Genomic DNA, 24,572 nt, shown 5'->3' with positions numbered 1-24,572 from the left:
TCAAATATCAAACTTAGGAAATTCTTGAGACAAGTCTCAATGATAAACTAGGAAATGCCTGAAGAGAAACAAATATCTTTAAATTTTAAAAACTTGCTGGAGATAGTAGGCAGAGGTACATACAAACAAACAGAATTTTCAATCACTTCTTAAAATTCCATTTTGCATTTTTGTTTCTAAGGAGAAAAACAGCTTATTTTCTAGTAATAGGAAAAAATTAAGCAATTTTCTTTATCTTGCCATTTCTATTTACCCAAGTCTTTCTAAATTCTTTTCTCCATGAAAGAGCCAAAATTCTTTTTATTTACCATATCATTTTTGCAATAATGTACAAAGAAACCACAAAAGTAATAATAGTAGCATAGTTACATACTATTTAACTTGGTCTAAAAATTAAATGTTTTTTCCCTAAATGTGATTGCTTTTCCTTGATGTCCAGCAAAAACAGTAAAATAATTTATTGTTGCCACTGTTCATTATCAGTAAAGGAAACGAAAAGGCAGGTTGAAAAATGTAGAGTTCTTCAGTAGCTGTTTCTTGTCACATGTAAATTAAGAAGATGTATAATGATGCATTTGTAGATCAATGTCAGCTTCATTTGTTGACTGTGGTGTTGAATCTTCCCACACCATGCAGCAAAGCCTCCCAATCACCGGCCTGCAGAAAGCTCTGTGTCCACCGGCTCCTCGGGCAGCAGCTTTGGCAGTGGGTATAGCGTGGACAGTGAAGGAAGCAGCAGCACTGCAGGGGAGACTAATCTATTTCCTATTCCGAGGATGTAAGTGGGTCTCTTTTTGTTACTACAAAGCTTACTCAGCACCATGAGTAAGGCATTCTCAACAGTTAACAGGAAATAACTAGACAATTACCCAATTCTGAGTCATTGTCCCTGAGACACTTGAACTGTTAATGCCTATGTAGAGATAGACAGTTCAAGAAAGATTGGATAATTCAGTTAATTCTAAGGATAAATATTAGTCACTACCAGAACTACTTAATCAATACAATCTGTATTTGATGTTAAAACTGCTAATCACTTAGCTATGCCAGAATAAAGTTCAGCAAGAATACAGTAATGTTTTAATCACATAATGACAAAATACAAACATTACTGGTATTTGAGACAAACATATATTAATTTACCTTGAATCAGGAGATATTTAAACATATTCAAAGAATCTATATATCATATTTGAAAGAGGACATAGTGAATAATCATACAGAGTTTTCAACTATAAATCCTTCTACAATTAAGATTGAAGGTTTCGAAGTGTTTCCATACTTTCTAGAACAAATACCGTGTAGTGCATGGTTCCCTGAGTAGGTACTGTTGGAATAAGAGTCGCTCATAATGTTAAACCTCAAAAAAAAAAAAAAAAAAAGTCATTTTGCAAATCAAATGCAAAACTTTAGCAGACTTAATGTGTTAGAATCACTTTGGTCATATTGGTGGCATTTAAGATAAATACGTAGATTATGTCTGTTCCAATAACAAAATCCAAACTTCCTGACCTTTCCTTCTCCTCCCCATTAACTAGTCTTCTGGATTTTGAAAATACCACTGGGCCACCCGGGTCCCAGGATTTAGGCCAACGCAAATGCAGTCTATCACCTGGTTTTTTAAGGCCTGTGAGCTAAAAATGGTGTTTCCATTTTCAAATGTGTAGGAAAAAACAAAAGAAGTGTGATATTTTGTGACATGTGAAAATTATAGGAAATTGAAATTTCAGTGAATATAAACTAAGTTGTGTTGGAACACAACCGCACCTATTAGCTCTGTGTTGCCTGATGCTGCTTTTGTGCTGCAGGGCAGAATTAAGTCGTTAGAATACAGCCCACCTAAAATATTTACTAACTGGCACTTTGCAGAGCTTGCCAACCCTCAGCTGGGTTGTGAAAGGGTCTTTTTCATTTTCTCCAGTGCTAAATGAAGACTTTTCAGGGGGTGGATTTACTATTTCTCTTTGTTTTAAAATAAATGTTTTTGCAAATCTTTCCTTCTGATGTCGACAACAATTATAATATTTTGATAATGGTTCAGTTTATAAAAGCAAAGCATTAGGGAAAATGGATTTTTACAGTGAAAAATGAGTTCATTTTGTTGTTTTGAACTACATTTTTTTCAATTTAAATTAAGCAAATTATTATTGTATCACCTGTCCATCTTAGCCTTCTTTTCTTTTATAAGATTTAGTTTATGGATTCAATAGAGTTATTTGTACTTAATCAGTTCTATTTTATTGGAAATTCTTCCTAAAAGGAATCTAATCCCATTGCTCTTTGACTTCTGATGATCCAATTTGACAGAAAAGAATTTCTACAAATTCATTAAATTTCTTTCTAAGCTGTAAATGTCATGTGAATTTAGAAAGGTTTTAAACCACACATAATTTGTTATCCTTCCAATTTTTCTGCACCTTTCAAAATATATAATTTAACACTGATGATAAAGTTATAATTCCAAAAAGTAAATACGTCATTTTGTCAATATCTGAATGTCTGCAGTATAAGTAGATTATGTATTTTATATATATACCACATTCTAATTTTGATTTTTCCCATTTTCCTGTTTCTCTTGTAAATCAAAGCTTCTCACAACTGTCTAGGAGACTCTTGCTTTGCCATATGAGCACAACGAATATTTACTTTTGAAAACCGTTATAGGATATGTGTAAGAAGTAGTATTTGGCCGTTCTTTTATATCCCCCATTGTATCTAATAAAATTATTGCTTGGGCTAGTAAAAGTGTTTAATAAATATCTAGTGATTGTTTAAAAATATAAATTATAAAATGTGTAACCAGAATGTTCTGAGCTAAAGTGTAGTCATTGGGAATTCAGAGAAACCACATCCTTTGCACGACTCACAGTTACATTTCCATTGCACTTAATTTAGCTTCACAATCCTGTGAAAGTTTTTTGTATAATTTTCAAAATGTACTTACTACACACATTGGCTAAGTACCTATGTTAAAATCAGTTTTAATTGAAAGCAAAGACTGGCTGGGTATCACCACTAACATATAAAGTCTAAGACTCAAGAACAACCCCCAAAATTATCAAAATGTAGTTGTATTACAATTACTAAGACTTAGAGTAACTACTTTTTAAAAGTCTGGGATGGTATAAGAATATTAATTTTTTAGTATTCTGATCTATAGATTACCAATACTAAAAAGACCCTCGCTTTCAATAGAGTTTGGCTCAGTAACAGGGTATGTTTTGGCTCACTCTACCAGCATAGCGTACTGATTAAAGTTAAGATTACTGCCATTAAGCTTTTTTTCCTCTCTAATGCTAACAGATAGAGCAGAGTTCTTTCTTTTTTTTCTTAACTACTTGTCTTGAATCTTGATGAAGCAATTACATAAGCTAAAATTTTGTGCGTTGCTTAAATATGTATTCAGATGTTGACCATGCAGACCGTTGTTTAACATACATATGGTAAAACAGACATGTTGGAAACTGCTTAATTTGCATGAACTTGGTCCCTCACATACACACTTAATAAAAATTTGTACTTAAACCTTTAACCTAGAATTATTATAATGGAACAATGTAATGGCTTTTAATTTCTGAATTTACACGTGTTCCTCTTTTATTATGTGCAGAAACATTTCAGCACCTTCTCTGAAGTAGAATAAGAGGATCTTTAGAGCAGTTTTCAAGTAAGATATAATTGGATTATTAAGAAATAAATATGGTTACATTTTCAGCAGGTCCAGCAAACCAAATACTTCCTATGAAAGTTATAATTAATTGTTAGTAAATCCCACTATGCTAGAAGTGCTGTCTACAAAGTGCAGTATCAAGATGCTCTTTTGTTCAAGCATCTTTCTATAACACTAAAGATTTTATTCCATCGTTTTAGAACACCCTATCTAAGCATATACAAAGGCAAATTCCAAACTTCTTCATGTGCCATGTAGCTTTTTCTCTAGCCGAAGAAATAAGAAGTGGCCTACTGTCCTTTAGCTGTTAAATTGTTAACATTCTAAGCTTACAATCCTCAAAGTATCATGAATTCTTCATCTAGTTGACCTTCCAAAAAGTTTGAAGCTGAAAACTAAAAGTGATTAGCAAATTTTGGCTGAATCCTAAGACTACTATGAGCATGCCTACCTGTTAATATCCTATGTTTATTGAATGCTTATTATTTTTCAGGCACTCTGTTAAACCTTTTTATGCATTTTTCATGTGATTTTTTTCGTGATCAAAATGTAGCTAATATTATTATCTTTATATCACAAAAGGAGAAACAGTCTTGGCCTTACCTTACACATAGCAAGAAATAGCAAAGCCAGAAGCAGAGACCAAGCACCCTGACTACAAAAGCCAGTTTGCTCAACACAGTGGAAAGCACAGAAAGGAGTTGAAAAAAAAATACATGAAATAAGAAATATTTTATTAAAATATCATTTTTATATATTATTTAATTCAATATTGCTCTTTTTACCAAAAAAACTGGAATAACTCATCAATACCACATATAAAAATATAAAGCCCCTTCTCACTGTTGAGTTAGAAATAAATAAAAAATTCTAAAACAAAATTTCTAAATGTCATGATGGTCTTATTTTTTGATAAATGAGTCTACAAATAAAAATTACTGAATGTTGAGGTATATTGTTTGGCCTGAATAGGAATAACAAACAAGTTCACATTTTAAAATTACGATATACAGCAATTAACTGTGTATGTATGTGCCATTCAAATAATTATTGCAAGCCTGAAAATATTTGGTTGTGCAAAAGTAATTGCGGTTTTGCCATTACTTTCAATGTCATTATATTTATGCAAATTTAGCCTCCTTTGCATTCATGAGATCATAACTGAATATATGATTTTGTTTTATTTCTAAACAGAGGGAAGATGGGACAGAATGGACAAGAGCCTGTAAAACAGCCAGGGGTAGGAGTAGGACTAGCAGACACTGAAGGTAAGTAAAAATTTACAATACTGGATTTTGGCTGAATCTGCATTCTACAGTATAAGTGTTTGAGATGTTTTTCTTTTAACATGAATTTAAATGTTACATACTAATGGCAAAAGCAATAGGTAGTAAGATATCATTATCTATTAAATGAGAATGACTCTGTATTCATTTTACAATTCCCCAATTTTCTCGTTTGTGTTTAACATTGAAGTAACTTTGGGTACTGAAAAATTAAAAGAGAAAGAAGAATGAGAAGGATGACACGAAAAAGACTCAGAAGACTTTCCCAGGGTGGGAGGGAAATCTTGAACTTAAAAATATAATGTATATTTTGTTTAAAATATCATGCAAATAGAAAATCAATCATGGAACCTCATTTAAGTCCATGGAAATTCTTAAATATATGAAGCTGAGAAGAAATTAATGGTGTAAAAGTCATTTCACAGAAAAATTAATTGCTAAACTAACTTCTAAAGACAAACCAAATTTAAGTTCATATTTCATTTTATTAAACAAATAATAAATTATTACCAAATGTGAAAAATCCTTAACTTCAGCAAACATATAAAAAGAGTATCTATAAGCTTTATGATGACTAGCTTACCTTTCATAAAACTGTGATAAAATCTAGTATCCCTGGCTGGGCACGGTGGCTCACACCTGAAATCCCAGCACTTTGGGAGGCCGAGGTGGGCGGATTATGAGGTCAGGAGTTTGAGACCAACATGGCGAAACCCTAGCTCTACTAAAAATACAAAAATTAGACAGGCGTGGTGGCACGCACCTGTAATCCCAGTTACTCAGGAGGCTGAGGCAGGAGAATTGCTTGAATCCAGGAGGCAGAGTTTGCAGTGAGCCCAGATCTCACCACTGCACTCCAGCCTGGGCGACAGAGGGAGACTCCATCTCAAAAAATAAAAAAATAAAATAAATAAAATCTAGTAGCCCTATTGTCCTTCATGTGTCATTCCAACCTCTCTCAATACATTTAACTATTCTAAGTAGTTTATTCTAAGTACTTTTCGTGCACTGTCTCATTTAATTCTTATAATTACCTATGAGGTAACTAATAACATATATTGGCTTTATATAAAAGGAAACTGAAGTGCACACATAGAACAAGGACAGAACAAGTGAAAATGACACCAAATGTCACACTATTACCATGATTATGGATGTGTTATCACAAGAACACTACATAGGGAAACAGGTTTAGGTTTCAATTCTGGTCTTTATTAGATATGTGACCTCATTTCTCTATCTTCAGAAACCTCATCTGACAAATGCTGGGTCTAAGTGATGCCTAGGTTTTTCTCAGGGGCTTAAGTGAATGCCACATTTTTCTTGTTCTACTCAAAACTGTAAATTAATCTTTGGACTCCTTCAAAAGCTATGCTTCCTTTATCTCTTGCTATACACTTCAAGGTTCCACCCTCAATCTACCAATCTTTTTACCTACCCTATCTCTGTATACACTCATGAACTCTCTCTTATATGTTGATTAGTCCCAAATCTGCTGCCCAAACTCTTGGAATTTAGACTCAGTATGTCAGGCATTTTTGTCCAACCAGGAAACTAGAAATGGCTCTGAATATTTGAAACAGAGGAAACAAATGACTAGCAATTAATGATATACTAGTGAAAGAAGCTGAGAAACTAAGTGGGGGATAGTGAAGCAGCAGAAAAATAGCTATTGTCCCCATAAGCTAGAGGACAGTAAGAGCCGAAACCAGGACAAGCCTGTTTTCTGGGAGCGAGAAACATGAAAGAAATTCAGCCAATGCCAGAAATATATCCTGAGACAGACAAGGATGGGGAGAAATATCCTGGTTCTCTCTTCCTCCCATTCTCCAATCTCTGCCAGTGCCTGATCAAAACCAACTGGAAGCCAGTTGACAGAGAGGTCTGGGAATCTGTACAGGGCAGCTACTCTGAGAAGAAAGCAAGGAAAAGACCGAAGAATGCACCTGAGAGCACATAAGTATAGGGCCAGCACAATATTTTACATGGATGCATCAAACTACGTATGCCCTGCACTTAATTCACCCTCTCCCCATTTGTGCCTCCTTTTCCTTCTATGCTCTTAACACACACAGTTGACAGAACTTGCATATTTTGTCATTGTTCTTTGATTTAAATTGCCTATTTCTATTTTTGTCTCCTCCATAAGGCTGAACAACTCTCAGACCAGAGATAGCACTTATTCCTCTTGGTATCCCAGCACTTAACAGATAGCCTTGCCCACAGAGTTGCTTAGAGAATGTTTGTTGAGCAAATGAATAACAAATATGATCATCTATACAATTAGCAGCTATTGATTTTCATATTAATCTAGAATTTAGATATATAGAGAAGCAATTCATGCACAGTTTTAGCTACTTAATTTTACCTTTCTTTAATCCTAAAATTTATAAATAAAATTTTTAGTATAAATGTTAACAGCTGTCAGTGAACAGAAATTATTCATCCTAATACTCCTTTCTTCTTTCGTATCAGTCCCACACAAAACATGCTTGTTTTCCAAGAAGGAGCCAATCAGAGGCGACTTTATTTTTATTTAAACTTATGAGTCAATATGTTTCCCCTTTATCGAACTGACCCTGATCAACACTTGATCTTAGATTAGTTATTGAGCAGAGGGGCAGGGGTTGAGGATGGAAACAAGATAGAATATGTAATATAATGTGAGTTATTTATAGTCAAGTGCCCTTTTGGTAGCAACATTTTGGACAAGTTGTTTTTCACTGAATTACTATTAACATTTGACAATAATCAAATTTATAATCTACATATCTATATGAATTGGGCATGAATCACTATAAGCGAAATATTTTTAAAAGTTAATAATATGGAGAAGAAAACTGCATATTTCAGTTTTCAGACTTTCAGAGGCAATTTTAAATTAGAAAGAATATATAAACAGAGCGAGGAGAAAATGATTAAGAATGTATTTGCTCTATGCAGATAGGAGGACACATCAACGTAAAGTGCAAGATTTTGTTTTGCCCACGTAGAAATATGGAATCAACTTTGTGTTGTACTTGAGATATATGTATAATCAGTGTTTTGTTTGTTTTGAGTGATCCAAATAATTATCTTTACTTCTTTTTGTTGTCGGTGAACACAAACAGCCAATTTAGTGGGGGAACAAAAACAAGAGTCAATTCAATTATTTTAGACAAAACATACAGGTTTTTTTAATTGTATTTTTCCTCCATTCAGTCCTTCACCAGGACATCAGAAAAACTGTGACTCTGTAGATAAGCACAGTTTTCTTGAAAGTATAGATCCTTGAAATGTTCCACTTCATCTTGAGTACTTATATTATTCATTTAAGCACTTTGTTTTATGAACACCTTAGTCCACTCTAAGAAATACTCATCTACAAAGATTTGCTTTAGGACAGCATACTTTAATCCAGAGTATGTCATAGATTTTAAGTATCACTTTTAGACAGTTTATTCACATACAATTTTTATTCTTGTTTTTGCTTTATAGGGTTCAGAATGTAAAAAGTAATGTTTTATGGGGTTGCAATTTCTGTTGAGAATGTTACTGAGTATTTTTTAACGTTAAATAGCCATGTTCTTATTATTCTTATTAAGCAAGTCCATTTATTCTGCGTCTAATTTAAAAACAATAATTTTCCACTTAGTCATTTTCCCTAATAATGTTTTACCTTATTCACAGAAGTTGCTTATGAATTTTAATCCCAGCATGAGATTAGTTCAATGGGTCAGAATGTGAGCTCTATGAAGGGTTCTGGGATTCTGACCTAAGTTGTAGTATAAAACAGTAATATTTTTTCAGACTATCTCCACTAATCAATCATTGAATTTCCACAATTTAATTAAGTGCATATGTAAAGTGAAAATAAGTGTTGTATTTGGCATACAGTTAACATCCTTTAAGTTGTAGCTATTATTAAATTAGAAGTATATGTGAGAGAAAGTCATTTTGGTCCCATCCAAAGAAATGATTATTATTCAGGATTGATAAGATATTGTGCACTTGTTGACAATGAGAGCTATACAACACCACTTTTCTTTAAGATTTAAATCAAGCCAATTAGACTTTCAAATTGTACAGATGAGTGTCTTCCCAATTTACACTAAAAGCATCTAATTACATCCTTTAAGCTAGCTGACCCTTCCATTAGTTAAGATGTATGTATTTAATAGTGTTATTTTTTGCCAGTGAACATCCATGTAGTAGCTGCCTTGATCCATTAAGTCTCCTAAACCAGGTGTTCATCATCTTTAAAAAGTATTACAATCAACTTTCCATGAAGTTTAATTTTCTTGGCTGTATACCTTTGAAGAACAAATACCCCTAATAAATCATTTATTTTCTTAAGTATCTTTATAATATCCAGTTTAGTTTCAGTAAGAATGGAAATTCAGTTTCCAGAACAAATAAATCTCAAATATTCTAGAAATTTGCTAGGCTCCACTCTCAAAGAGAAAATATGAAACCATTATGGAAGATCCTCAATTAGAGTATAATAACAGCTATTATTATAGCATCCAATAATTCACTCCACAAATATGTGACCTTGCTGTCTTATTTTTCCCAATACTTATGCTACCTTTCTTATATTTCCAAAGTTGATTAGTGCTATATATGAGTGTATCTATTATATGCAAAACACTATATTAAAACTTTGGATCCTACAGAGATCAATTCAGTACATATACTGATCTGAGGGAGCATACTGTCCATCTAGTATGGCTGGTTCTATTTCATCAGCAGCCAGTAAGCACGCTTGCTGAACCAGGTGTGTACAGCCAGGTTCCATTCAGATTGGTTGGTGACTGTACCACACCTATTGTATATTTTAACAATAATCCTGAGAAGGGGCTTTAATAACCATGATGCAAATAATAATTACAATAAAAATATATAAGCCAGAGGGAAAATTATATGCTTTGGAATTTCAGCATTGAAAAGCATGGCAGCATCTGTAGAAGTGATGGTGGGGAGCATGGTTTTGTGAAAGAGGTTACAAGTAGTGACTGCTTTGAAAGTTGAACAAGGTCTAGACACGTGGCAATGAGTGAGGCCAAGTTCAGACTGAAGAACACCATGAGGAACATCACAGATGGAAGAAAATATTGGGGGTATATAGGAAAGAAGTTATTCAGTGAAGCTAGAGCAAAGGGTGCAAGGGGAAAGCCTCCTTCTATTTATTTGGGGTGTGATTTCCCTGGACCTTATCACCTTATCACATTTTCCTAAATTAGGTGAATCTAAAATCCAGTGTCACTTATTTCTAGTCCTGGATTATTCACTTGGAATTTAAAATTAATGGCATTTACTGCAAAATACCCTATTATTGAAATATTTTTTTAAAATCTGTGTCTTAAATCTAAGCCAGATTCATCTCTGGAGGTTATCGATTGACCACTAAAAAGTTAAATGAATTAAATTTCTGGAAGTGATCTTGGGTATTTCTTCATCTTAGCACACATCAAAGCATTGTCAATTGCTTGATGAAAGCCAAGAATATTTTAGACTTTCAGAGATTAATATCTGAAATAGTAGTTTTCAATATTTTTTGAAATGTCTTCTTTACCTAGAAGTCCCTGAAATGTTGCACTGGCAGTTGTTGCTCTGATTTACTTACGAGAGAGAGGCTTTTGAATCAAGATAAGAATACTAAAACTTAGCAAATAACACTGAACAAATATAAGCCAAACAGATTTTCTTAGTATAGATTTAGAAAATTAACAAAAGATGTGTAAATATCACAAATATATAATGTTTATTTTGTTCTAAATGTCTTCACATTGTCTGGTTCATTTGTCACAAGACAGTAGGAGATACAGATATGGAATAATTGAAATAATAATTTCCACCTTATATAGTCAAGAAAACAGAGACCTAGAGCAGTAAAACCATTCAAGTAGAGTTTTATAGCCAACTTATTAAATAGAGTTAGAATCTACAGATAGCTAATCTAACATCACCTGACTTTTACCATTGTACTTACCAACATTACAGAGCTATTTCATAAAAAAGCATTTTAAATTCATCAGACTATCTTAAATGGTTTGGGAAGGAAAACATCCAACACTTAATGATGATAGGCAATCAACTAATAACACCATTTACATTACAGGTGCTTTGTAGCTGGCCAAAATTAAAAATCTTGTTTTATCAGATATTAAAAATTTCTGTATTCAAAACAACATTAAATTAACACAAAATAGATAAACAGATAAATGGACAAATGGATAACTTAACCAGTCCATATATGGTTTTAAAGTAAATGATTATTATAAATTCCAATGGAACAGATATTTCATTCCATAGAAAAAGTTGGTTTGTTTATCATATAGTTCTGCCATAATTTTATTCAGTAAGAAAAGAAAATTAGACTTCTAGTCATTACCATATACCAAATAATTTTAAGGTTGATTAAGGAGATGAAATTTAAAAATGGAATAATAAAAATGTTTGAAGGAACTCCAAATAAGATTTGAACAGGCTTAGTGGAATATAAGGGGCAATTTCCTAAGCAAGATAAGAAGCCATAAGCCATAAAAGAAATAATAGACATTTTTGTCTACAAAGAATAATAACACTTATATAGTAAAAGAAACCAAAAATAAAAGCAATGAGCACATGATAAATAAGATTAAAATATTGTATGATCACTAAATGATCACTATACTAAATAAAGATCTCCCACATTTTGCTCAAAAAAGGACAAACAAGAACAAACATGGTCAAAAATTATAAACTGGAGAGCCAGGTGCAGTGGCTCATGTCTCTAGTCCCAGCACTTTGGGAGACTGAGGAGAACAGATTGCTTCTGCTCAGGAGTTCAAGACCAACCTGGGCAACATGGCGTAAACCCCGTCTCTACAAAAAATACAAAAATTAGCTGGGCGTGGTAGTGCATGCCTGTGGTTCCAGCTGCTAGGGAGGCTGAGATGGGGGATCGCTTGAGCCCAGGAGGCAGAGGGTGCAGTGAGCCAAGGTCGTGCCACTGCACTGTAGCCTGGGTGACAAAGCAAGACTCTGTCTCAAAAAAAAAAAAAAAAAAAAAAAAAAAAAAAAAATATATGAACTAGCATGTTAGTAACAACGGCTTTTCACTGAAGAGAAATTAGCAATAACAAAAAAAAAGACTTACAATTGTTAAAAACAATTAGGTGATTAACCTATCAGGCTCAAATTCTAACTAGCAGTAATTCCACAGAAAAGAGAGAGATGAAAAGGAATGTTATTCAAAATACAACACATTTATTTAAACTGAAGAAAACAAATCTCCACATTAGAAAGACAAGAAATAAAGAGACTTGCAGTGTGAAACAACATCATAATAATTCAGAAAACAGGAAACGTAGAGAAGATGCTAAATGTTTCTCCAGATAATTAATTAATGTACATTAACTACAAAGAAGAAAAGATAAGAATTCAAACAATATCTCAACAGCAATAATAGAGGCTTAAAAGGAAAAGGATAATAATTAATGCCTTTGAAATTTTAAATGGAAGGGATTGTAAATTTAAAATCTACACACAAACTATCCATCAAGTGTAAGGGTAAAATGAAATGATTTTTGAGAAGGCTAAGTACAAAAATTTTACTTTCCATGCTACCTATCTCAGGAAGCTCCTTGAAGATATGCTCCACCAAAAAAGCGAACTAACCACATACAAGCATACGCTGACCCCACACACAATACTTTCTGAATCAAGAGACACAAAGAATAGAGGATTTCCATGATGAGATAAGGAGAATCTAAAGACAATAGCCATGCAGCAGGTATAAAGAACACCTGAGAAAATCTGATCAAATATAGAGATATGGAGATCAAATATCAAATGTGGAGATCAAATCTCAAATACGAAGAGTTCATTAGCAGTCATTAAAAATCTGAATTTGATTCCAATGTATTTTGGGGTACAGACATTTCTAGTAGCCCAATAAAAAAATATTGATCCTCCACGGAAACTAGAGAAGTTTATAAATTCATTCAATACTTCCAGGGCCCTGAAAACCCAATTTCGAATGGCGTTTGTCCCAGGGAGGTGAACAGGTATACACTGTGACCACAGGGAGGTGAACAGGTATACACTGTGACCAAGCACTAGCAGAAGAGCCAGCCTGTAGCTTTGTTTTCTCAACATATGGGGGCAGCTGCGGAAGAGTGCCCATCGACTTGGCTGGAACTGAAAACCAGAGCTGATACTACTTTGCATCTTCACCTGAGCATCAGCCACACACATAGGTACTACCGTAAAAAAAACCCAGGTGGGAAGGTCAAAGCCAGGGATCACTATAGATAGCACTGGCATAGAATGTGACTATTCCTCGTCTTTGACATCTCCACCACAACACAAATTTCAAAAACAAAAATGTATGGAGAGTTCTAGGCTGCATGTGGGCAGTGAATGGGGTGCTCATGCAGGAGAGAAGAGAATTGACAAAAGTCATGACGTGTCTGGCCAAGTGAAAAATAGTATTGAAAGGGGTGCTCTTGGAAGTGTTGAGAACAGTTGGAGATAGGTATGTAGAAAGCTGAGCAAATTGTAAAACAAAGCAATTAATAACTTAAGGAAAGAAATAAAATTAAGTAAAGCTTGCCATATAAGAACAAAATTTTCTCAAAAACGAGTATTAAAGAGGCAAGTTAATATAAATTCCAAATGTTAGTTTAACCAAGATTGTAATATATGACAAGGAAGAGAAAAGCTAAATCTTCATATACCAAAATTTAAAAAGCCAATATATATTATAAAGGCAATACAAAATTATTTTAAGAAATATGAGTGTAAAGAACCCAAGAAACAGATTTAAAAAAAAACAACTGGCAGTGGGTTTCTCTTAGCGATTTGACTATGAGTTCGGTAAAATAACGGGTTGAGATATGTGAGACGTGAGATTTTATTTTTTTAAAAAAGAAGTCAAAAACATAAAATGGTGGTGGGGTGAGGTGGCTCACCCTGTAATCCCAGCACTTTGGGAGGCTGGAGTGGGCAGATTGCTTGAGTCCAAGAGTTCAAGACAAGCCTAGGCAACATAGCAAAACCCCATCTCTAAAAAAAAATACAAAAATTAGCTAGGTGTGGTGGTGCATGCCTGTGGTCCCAGCTACTTGGGATGCTGAGGAGGGACTACTGCTTGGGCTCAGGAGGCAGAGGTTACAGTGAGCCGAGATCATGCCACTGCACTCCAGCCTGGACGACAGTGAGACCTTGTCAAAAAAAAAAAAAAAGCCATAAAATTATTCACCTTTTGTTATATGAAGAAATGAAAAGCAAGCAATAGGAATCAAACTGCATAATAATAATAAGAAAAAAATGGTATTATTTGAAGTAAATAATTTTCTACCATTCCCCTAAATTATTATGAATATCTATTCTCTTAAAACTCTTCAGTAGTAGGTATTACAATTAAGTACTATTTTTATCTGACACACTCATTAAAGACCTCCTGATAGCACCATTGTTGAATAGAGAAAGTTTTTTTCACTTTTAAAAAACATGACTTTGATTATATAAAATACAAAATCTCTGGGGGAAAAAAAGTCTATGTAATTCAAAGTTTTTAACTTTTAACTTCTTTTTCCAGTTCACTGAAAGTTTAAAAATAAATTTATAAATGTTCAGGAAGAAAAAATTCAGAATTTTTGAAAATGACGAAATTTATTGAAGATAACTCACTTTCCCACCTTTTAGTTTATTACTTTAATGAGAAATTTTTTAAATTTATTATATCTAGAAAATCCTGGAAGTTTACATAATTTTCTATATAAGAAAATATTTTATAGGTAAGTAAAAAAGTAAAACTGGAAAAAGAAAAGACCAGCACATTTCACAAAAGAAGCCCTTGGTCAACCAAGTATTACTTTCCCTTAAGGAACCAGTTTTACAGATAAGAAAGTAGTATGGACATGAGATTAAATAGACTCTGAGGAAAGCACACCACAGCTTGTTTATTAAATGTTGACTGCTAGCCTCTAAAATCATTAATATATTCTATTATGTGCTCTGTACCACTAAAAACTGTGGAGGTGGATTATTCTGTTTAAATCTTTTACTTTGAAAAAAGACTTGCTATCTACTCAAGTCATGTTTTGTCCTGCACTAAACAGATGCAATTTTAGGCTGTTATCATCCAAAGTGGATGCTCACTTATCCAAGAAATAGCACACCATTGTGATTTCTCTAATTTAAACTGCACTCTGGAGCCCAGACAACTATTGTTGGTGTTATGGAATGCTAAGTAGCAGTAGCAGGGCTTCATCTTACACATCTTATTATGATATTGTCATATTGAATGATTATATATATATTCATTCTAATTGATGATTCATCTTTTTAAAAAATCTACACATACCCCTTAATAACAATAACAACAACAACAACACAGTTTTCATTTATTTGCTAAGCATTCGGCTAGGACCTTTAAAAAATCTGGTGGACCCGATTCTCACAAGAATCCTTTATAATAAGGTATTACCGTATTTATGCTATTCCCAGTGTCTGGCACAGGGACTTGCACAAAATGCCCACTTGATAAATATTTTTGAATCAAGTAATAAAAACTCAGAGAAACCAAAGGCTAAATCAACCTTAATAACATAGTTGTGAAACTGAAATAAATGTTTACACAAAAACATTGAGAGAGTGTGTTAAAACATTAGATTCTTTGCATATGCCTTCCATACCTAAGACACCTTGAAAAGTCTTGTTAATCCTGTATGTTGTTATACAGGTTTTAAGGAGTTTACCACCCTAAAACTGAACTCAGAGATTATTACTTCAATTAAAAACTACATAATTTACTTAAAAATATAGTAACTCTGAATTTATATTGACTGTGCTTCTCTTTTCACAAGTGCAGCTGGATCTACAGAGATTATTAATGCAGTGTCTCTGCCAAAAAGAACCAATCTAGTAGGACAGACAAACATGTTCATGAAAAATTGGCATAGAGTTCTGACAGATGTGAATGTATATTGAATATTAAGTTACTCTGCTTTAGGATGGATAAGGAAGCCTTCCTGGCAGGAATATTTTTTTAAATAGTTCTTGAAATAAAAGTAATATGTATTCATAGTTGAAGGAAGGCTGGCAAGGGTTCCAATACGGGGAAACATCATTGTCAAAGCCTTTGCAACATGAGAAAATATGTGACATTGGTGAACTTGTGGACCAGTTGCCTGACTGTAGCACAGTTCTGCACTGGAGGGAGTAGTAGAAGATAGGATTTGAGAGTAGTCACAGTTCAGATAAATTATGAAATATCTGAAGCTGTCAGGAGGAGCTTAGACTCCACACTGTAGATAGGCAATTGGAAGATATAGATTGATTTTAAGAAGGAAAATTACACAGATTTGGCGCTGTGAAGGATGGGTTAGCGAGGATCATATCTGAAGTTGGGGGCTCATTTGGAGGCAATTCAATAGATAAGGACTGCAATGCAAGCAGGGGCAGAAGTACGAAATGCAGGACAGACAGCTCTGAGAGTGATCTAGGAAGACAAATGAGGTTCTTTATTCTAAAATTGATTCAGAATCAAATACAAATAAAACAGCTTTATGCACCAGCATCATAAAGATGAAATGATGTGATAATGGTCATCATGTAAAATGATCACTAAACACAAGTATGATTTAGAAATATTAAGCAGAAAAAAAATGTTAACAGCAGAGGGCAATGTAAAAACTGATTTTAAAAGTCAGGGAAACTACACAAACTGTTGGAACATGATGAAAAGCAAACCTTCACAGGATTTTGAAGAAAGAAACTGACTATGCTTTATAAGACAATATAGTACTTTAAAGATGAGTTAGCTAAACACAGAACCATAGAATGTGAAATGGACTCAGGCACTTCAGCACTAAAAGATGGCTTCAACCAATAAGTGTATTTATCTGATTTAATGTAGCATTAATGAATGAAATAAATATTTTTTAAAAAGCAAAATACTAACTCAGTTAACTGCCTTACTCTAGAAGATGTAGTATTTTGATAAATTACATTTCTTCTGGTTCAAGAAATTTCTTAAAGTTCTCAGCGAACTTTGTGAAATGCATATAGCAACATTTAAGTCTTCCCAAAATAGAATTGTAATTTCTTTTGATTAAGCCTGCTTTTCATACCTTATGGTAGCATTCTGAATTTCTGATCTCTTTCTGAATCAAGTTAATAATGATTACTTCAGGGGTGAGAGAGAGAGAAGCAATTGGGAAAGGATTACCCTATTGGCTTCATCTGAATTTGATTTCTTAAGCTGACCAGCCATTGCATGCGTTCTTATGATATATTCTTTATGTTCTCTTATGCCTAAATTATTTTTAATTAATTTAAAAACAATATTGAATAATTTTAACATTCGTTAAATTTTTCATTACATCTAGGGTGCAATTTTTGTTTGTTTGTTTGTTTGGTTTTGAGATGGAGTCTCGCTCTATCGCCCAGGCTGGAGTGCAGTGGTGCGATCTCAGCTCACTGCAAGCTCTGCCTCCCAGGTTCACACCATTCTCCTGCCTCAGCCTCCTGAGTAGCTGGCACTATAGGAGCCTGCCACCACGCCTGGCTAATTTTTTTTTTAATGTATTTTTAGTAGAGACGGGGCTTCACCGTGTTAGCCGGGATGGTCTCGATCTCCTGACCTCGTGATCCGCCCGCCTTGGCTTCCCAAAGTGCTGGGATTACAGGCGTAAGCCACCGCACCCGGCCCTCGAGGGTGCAATTTTTAAATGTGATATTTCTTTAACTCTAAGATAAGGCAGTATTTTCACTGGTAAGAGACGGAAAACCACACAAACAAACTCAAAACCAAAGAGTGTTTACTGTTGGCCATACTAAGTGTTAGGTAACATGGGGTACCTTAAAATGGTGCCGTACCTTAAGATGGGGCCGGTTCCAGGTTCTTCTCCCCTCCTCCACCGGGCACTGTCTGAACCCGCCAAAGGAGGGCCAATCAGAAAGAAGCATCTCCCGCCTTCCCTTGGGCCCGCCCCTAGCCCAATCCACGTAGGCCCAAGGGATATAAAACCCAGCACACCAGCAGCCCTCTCTCTCTTCTCTTCCTTCTCCTTGCGTGGTGCCGCTCGATACCTCCAATAAAGATCTCTTGACCGCGACCGGTGGAGTTTGGTCTCCGCCCGGCCCCTTTCACTAAGAAATTCACATGCAGATATTATAGTCTCAGGAAAGACCAGCCTCAAGCCTGTTTAGTTCTCACATCTTTTCTCAGCTTTTCTCTGAAAGTTGGCCTTTTCTCAGGCTGTTCTAGGAGGCCAGGGATGAAGTTGCTGGCTGCTTTGAGGCCCAGTTTTACACTCTTGACTCAAAGGAGAAAATATGTCTAACATCCTCAGTGAAGCACTCTGATTTTTCCTATGTGGGTCAGATGCACCTATCTGGAACAATCATCGTGACAAAGAAAATTGAGTATGGTGGTTTCCAGCTTAAGAGAACCATATGCATTTGGGAGTAGATATTCTTGAGATAGTGGTGAAAGAGGAGAAAAGATACTAGACAGATAAAATAAGAGATTGTGTTAGGGCATCTCTGTATATACTAACATATAAGACTTTCAAATATATTTATAACTTTAGAAGAGTTTTGCTTGAAATGAAAAACATAACAGTGAACTGTAGTAAATTTCTGAAATGGATTTTGATATTCTATACTTTTTATATTAACGTAAAAAAGTTTCAAAGCTCACTTAGAATTTATACATAATTCATTTAGTATATCATTTTTATATGTGACATGAAAACTATTTCCAGAAATAGAACATTCTACTCTCTTCTCTTTTGACTTCTTCCGGCTAAACATATATTGCCACAGTAGATTTACAATATTGGATGCACTGTAAAATCAGTCCTCTAAAACAGACATAGCCAGTCCCTGCGATTTAAGCAAAATAAATGAAAATAATGAAATAAATTATTAGTAGTTTGCATGTTGTAACTGAGCATTTATGTATAGAAGTTTTTTTCTGGAAAAGGAAGGGAATGTTATTTCAAGAAAACGCTCCTCAAATCATGTTTTTCCACAGTTCTCACACCACAAGCAACAGAGATTTCTGTGACCAAATGTCAGAGGTTAGGGGGCTGTTTTCCCCACACACCAAATTACAGATACCAGCTGGGTGTCCTCCAATTTAATTCCAACACTATCTACTTGGAGAACCCTGTCAGAACCCACAGGTCGAGGGCTCAGTCCCCGAGACTGCCTCCCAATACACACACCAGTCACAAGTCTGGGACTTAGAAACTTCTGACCGACTGGCTTCAAGTTGGGGTTCCTGTGATCTCCTCTGTGGGTATGATTAATTTGCTGAAACAATTCACAGAACTCAGGGAAACCTTATGTTTACAGGTTTACTATCAAGGACACAGATGAAGAGATGTGCAGGGCAAGGTATGGGGCAAGGGGTGAGAAGCTTCCATGCCGACCCTGGGCATGCCACCCTCCAGGAACCTCCATGTGTTCAGCTCTCCAGGAGCTCCTCAAACCCAGTCCTCTTGGGTACTTATGGAAGCTTCATGATGTCAGCATTTCTTCCCACAGAGTACAGGATGGGACCTTCCCTGCAGAGGGTCTTAAGACCCACATTAGAAAGGAGGGAGAGGCCGGGCGCGGTGGCTCACGCCTGTAATTCCAGCACTTTGGGAGGCCGAGGCGGGCGGATCACAAGGTCAGGAGATCGAGACCATCCTGGCTAACATGGTGAAACCCCGTCTCTACTAAAAATACAAAAAATTAGCCGGGCGAGGTGGCGGGCGCCTGTAGTCCCAGCTACTCGGGAGGCTGAGGCAGGAGAATGGCGTGAACCCAGGGGGGCGGAGCCTGCAGTGAGCCGAGATCGCGCCACCGCACTCCAGCCTGGGCGACAGCGAGACTCCGTCTCAAAAAAAAAAAAAAAAGAAAGGAGGGAGAAGATTAGAGTTCTGCCTTGAGGCAGCTGAAAGGACGGCAGGAGATTCTCTTTCCTGAGGCCTGCCCCTGAGGCCTCACACACCCAACATTATAACAAAAGACTGCAATAAGGGCTGTGGGATTTATAAACCAGGAACCCTGGATGAAAACCAATATATATCATAACAACACAAATGTAATTACATGCATTAGTGGAAATGGCAGTTACTCATTGAGAACACATGGACACAGAGAGGGGAACAACACACATCAGGGCCTGTTGGGGGTGGGGGGACGAAGGGAGGAAACTTAAAGGATAGGTAAATAGTGGCAGCAAACCACCGTGGCACATGTATACTTATGGAACAAACCTACACGTTCTGCACTTGTACTCTGTTTTGGGTTTTTTTTTTGGTGGGGGGGTGGTTGTTGGTTATTTTTAGAAGAAATAAAGAAACAAGAAATGGCAGTTTCTTTACATTGTAAGTCATAATATAATAAAGATATTTAATTAAATTTATATTAAACATTGTCAGGAGCATGATCTTTACCTTACGTGAAATGAAGAATTTTTATAAATTAATTTGGGTAAATGAAAAATTTTTAAAATCTATTGATTTTTTATTAATTTATTTCTTTTCAAAATTACTGCTTATTTATTTCTCTTATTTGTTGAATATTTATTAGTGTTTTGATTATTTAAAAATAGTTTACTCTTCTTCTTTCTCAGAAAACTCATACAAATCCACTATGAGGAACTGCTTTTATTTGAGTCTGTTCCCAAGAATTAAATTATGTGAGCTAAAGTTATAGCCCAATCCCTGCAGCATCAAATGGCGTACGCTCAACATACAACAGCCAGGCTGGGCGCGGTGGCTCACGCTTGTAATCCCAGCACTTTGGGAGGCCGAGGCGGGCGGATCACGAGGTCAGGAGATCGAGACCACGGTGAAACCCCGTCTCTACTAAAAATACAAAAAAAATTAGCCAGGCGTGGTGGCGGGCGCCTGTAGTCCCAGCTACTCGGAGAGGCTGAGGCAGGAGAATGGCGTGAACCCAGGAGGTGGAGCTTGCAGTGAGCCGAGATTGCGCCACTGCACTCCAGCCTGGGCGACAGAGCGAGACTCCGTCTCAAAAAAAAAAAAAAAAAAAAAAAAAACATACAACAGCCAATCTGAATATTATGATTCACCCAATTTTTACAATTTCAAGCTTCTTTTATTTATTTATTTTGAGACTGTCTCAAAAAAATAAATTTTGTAACAGATACTGTCTTTACCATTTGAGGAAAATGTCAGACATATGTGGGCTTAGAAGAATTCTAATATTGTTAGTAACCACTTATTTATAGTATCACTATGTAAACTGAGTATAAGAACAAATAAGCCACTCGCGAGGCTGAGGCAGGAAAATGGCGTGAACCCGGGAGGCGGAGCTTGCATTGAGCGGAGATCACGCCACTGCACTCCAGCCTGGGCGACAGGGCGAGACTACGTCTCAAAAAAAAAAAAAAAAACACACACACAAAACACATATAAGAGGTTTATTTTGCTGTTCAAGCATTTGGGGAGATGATAAGCATATTCCATTAAGAAGGCATCTTGGGAGAGAATGGTGGTTAACTTCAATCTTCAATCAATCCAGAAGACTGAAAATTGATAGGTTTTCAAAGGAGGTGGGGAACCATAGCAATTAGTCCACAGAACAAACGTTCTATTAGTTCATTTAAGATAGATTACTAAATTCTCTACTTAATAATTTCAACTTTAATGGAAATTGTATTTTGTATTTATCAAGAACAGTAATAATCTTGAATGTCTCATTTAATAAGAGGCCTGAGACCAGTACTGCCCATATATGGACAAGTAAGATGTAAACAGCCAATTTCAAGAGGCAGTATTCACATAAACTAGTTTGTGAATGGTACCCTCTGGAGTTATAAATGTGGTGGTCCTGCAAACCAAATGTAGTACAGCATATTAGCTGAACTTTGAGTCAGAAACAGGTTTACAATAACTGGATGGTAAGGAGTAATTTCTATTATAGAACAACTGTTGATAACTAACACCTAATGAGAGCTTAAAATATGCTGAGCACTCTGTTAGTTCATTTCATCTTTGCAAGAACCCTGTGATGTAAAACCCTTATTATATCCCTTACGGATACTATTGTCTACAAGGCAAAAGTGATCCCTGGGTATGTAGCAGGCACCTTTCAACGATGAGACAAAAATGATGAAAACGAATAATAAAAATTACAGCCATTGCACTCCAGCCTGGGCAACAGAGCAAGACTGTCAAAAAAAAAAAAAAAAAGATATAGAGCAAAAATAAAGAATAAACCCAGTTCCTAAACCAATATTGAGGTGGTAAACCTATGTCTACCTCTAGATTTCTTGTTACTTTAGAAAAATAATTTCCTGTTTGTTTCTTCATTCTAAGTAAGATTTTCTGTTACCGATAGCTAAAAGCTTTCGTTAAGGATGTAGAAGGAAAAGAGTAGAAAAAGTACAATGAAAAAGGAATTTGAAAAAACACATGATTAATTCCAAATCACCACAAACTCATGTTGATTCACTTAAATCATCAAATAAAAGACAAAGTTAATCAAAGTGGATTAAATATATCTAACTACATGTTGTTTAGAGAAAATGCATCTAAAGTTGGATCAGAAAGGTTGAAAAGGGAGGATGAAAAGATACATATTATTCAGTTACTGTTCAAAATACAGCTGGTAAAACATAATGTGAAAACCAGACAAAGAGAAAAAATCAACGCAAAAAGCAATATCTTTCCTGTGTCACCTGCAATGACCACTTCAAAACACGGTTTTAAAAAGAACTTTTTAACAATAGCAGCAGAAAGTCTAAGACTCCAGGAAATATATCTAACAAAATACTCATACTATCTGTATGAGAAAGTAAAAACACTATTGTTGATGTTCACAAAAGAAGACATGAATAGAGTATGTCATAAAGATGAATATCATGAAGATTGCTTATTTAGCAATCTTTATCAGGAAGATTGATATATTAACTAGAAGTTAATATATAAATGTCATGAAAGTTCAATTAAATAACAAAAATAAAGTTTGCTGTTGAATTTTGAGAGTTGACCCTAAAATTTACATAAAAGACCAAAGGACTAAAAAAATTTTGAAGAAAAATGATAAAATAGACCTGTCTCTAGTTATCAAGTATAATATTACATAAAATATTTTAGTAAAGCACAGGTATAATCTAGCAGACAAAAGAAACTGAACAGATGGCCAGGAAAAAATCCTCAAGGGTCAGGAAGCTTTATTTATAAAAAAATTTAAAGGCATGGCAGATAAATAAATGACTCAGAGAAAATCGGTTGCCTACATGGAAAAAAAATACTAGTACTTCACATTGTAAAAAGCAACAAAAAATAATTGCGAATGGCTTAAGTATTCAAAATAAAAAGTAACTCTCTAAAACTTTCAGAAGAAAATAAATATCTCTCTGATGGCTGAATAATAAAGAAATTTTAAACTCAAAACCATAATGTAAAAGACTAACAATTAAAACTTTTGTTCAGCAAATGATGCCATAAACAAAATAAAATAATATTCAATGAACATATGCATACATGTGTCTTTATAATAGAATGATTTATACTCCTTTGAGTATATACCAGTAATAGAATTGCTGGGTCAAATGATAGTTCTGTTTTAAGGTCTTTGAGAAATCACTCAACTGCTTTCCACAATGGTTGAACTAATTTACACTCCCACTAACAGCGTATAAGTGTTCTCTTTTCTCCACAACCTTACCAGCATCTGTTATTTTTTGACTTTTTAATAAGAGCCATTATGACTGGTATGATATGGTATCTCATTGTGGTTTTGATTTGCATCCCTCTATGATCAGTAATATTGAGCTTTTCTTCATATGCTTGTTGGCTGCATGAATGTCTTTTTTTGAAATGTGTCTGTTCATGTCCTTTTCCCACTTTTTAATGGGGTTGTTTGCCTTTGCTTATAAATTTGTTTAAGTTCCTTATAGATGCTGGATATTAGATTTAGATATTTGTCAGATGGATAGTTTGCAAAAATTTTCTCCCATTCTGTAGTTTGTCTGTTTCCTCTCTTGATGGTTTCTTTAGAAACTCTTTAGTTTTCTTAGATCCCATTTGTCAATTTTTGCTTTTATTGCAATTGCCTTTGGCGTCTTCATTATAAAATCTTTGCCCATTCCTATGTCTAGAGGGACCTTGATATTTCCTACCTAGGTAAATCTTCCAGGGTTTTTATACTTTTTGGTTTTACATTTAAGTCTGTAATCCATCTTGAGTTGATTTCTGCATATGGTGTAAGGAAGGGGTCCACTTTCAATCTTCTGCATATAGCTAGTCAACTGGCTTAGCTGACCTCAGCAAGATCTACTAAAGAGAGACTTCTTTCCCCATCGCTCGTTTTTGTCAGCATTGCCAAAGATCAGATAGTTGTAGGTGTACAGCCTCATTTCTGGGCTCTCTATTTGGTTCCATTGGTCTATGTGTTTGTACCAGTGCCATGCTGTTTTGGTTACTATAGCCACATAGTATAGGTTGAAGTAGGGGAGCATAATGCTTCCTACTTTGTTCTTTCTGCTTAGGATTGTCTTGGGCATTGATGCTCTTTTTTGGTTTCATATGAATTTTAAATTTTTTTTCTAGTTCTCTGAAGAATATCATTGGTGTTTTGATAGGAATGGCATTGAATCTGTAAATTACTTTGGG

The 24,572-nt window shown here is 35.1% G+C and overlaps 1 protein-coding gene across 5 annotated transcripts in view; it reads left to right on the top strand.

Moving 5' to 3' along the window:
- PCLO (piccolo presynaptic cytomatrix protein) overlaps positions 1-24,572 on the top strand; it is a 402,165-nt gene that overhangs the window by 355,400 nt on the left and 22,193 nt on the right. For all 5 annotated transcript variants that reach the window (XM_030822013.1, XM_030822012.1, XM_030822011.1 and 2 more), the window contains 2 exons: positions 637-778; positions 4,865-4,938. In XM_030822013.1, coding sequence (XP_030677873.1) covers positions 637-778; positions 4,865-4,938 — 216 coding nt within the window. The remainder of the gene's footprint in view (positions 1-636; positions 779-4,864; positions 4,939-24,572) is intronic.

Source organism: Nomascus leucogenys, chromosome 11 (genome assembly GCF_006542625.1).
Source record: "Nomascus leucogenys isolate Asia chromosome 11, Asia_NLE_v1, whole genome shotgun sequence".
NCBI classification, from domain to species: domain Eukaryota; kingdom Metazoa; phylum Chordata; class Mammalia; order Primates; family Hylobatidae; genus Nomascus; species Nomascus leucogenys.
This window is presented reverse-complemented; position numbering and strand designations above follow the sequence as displayed.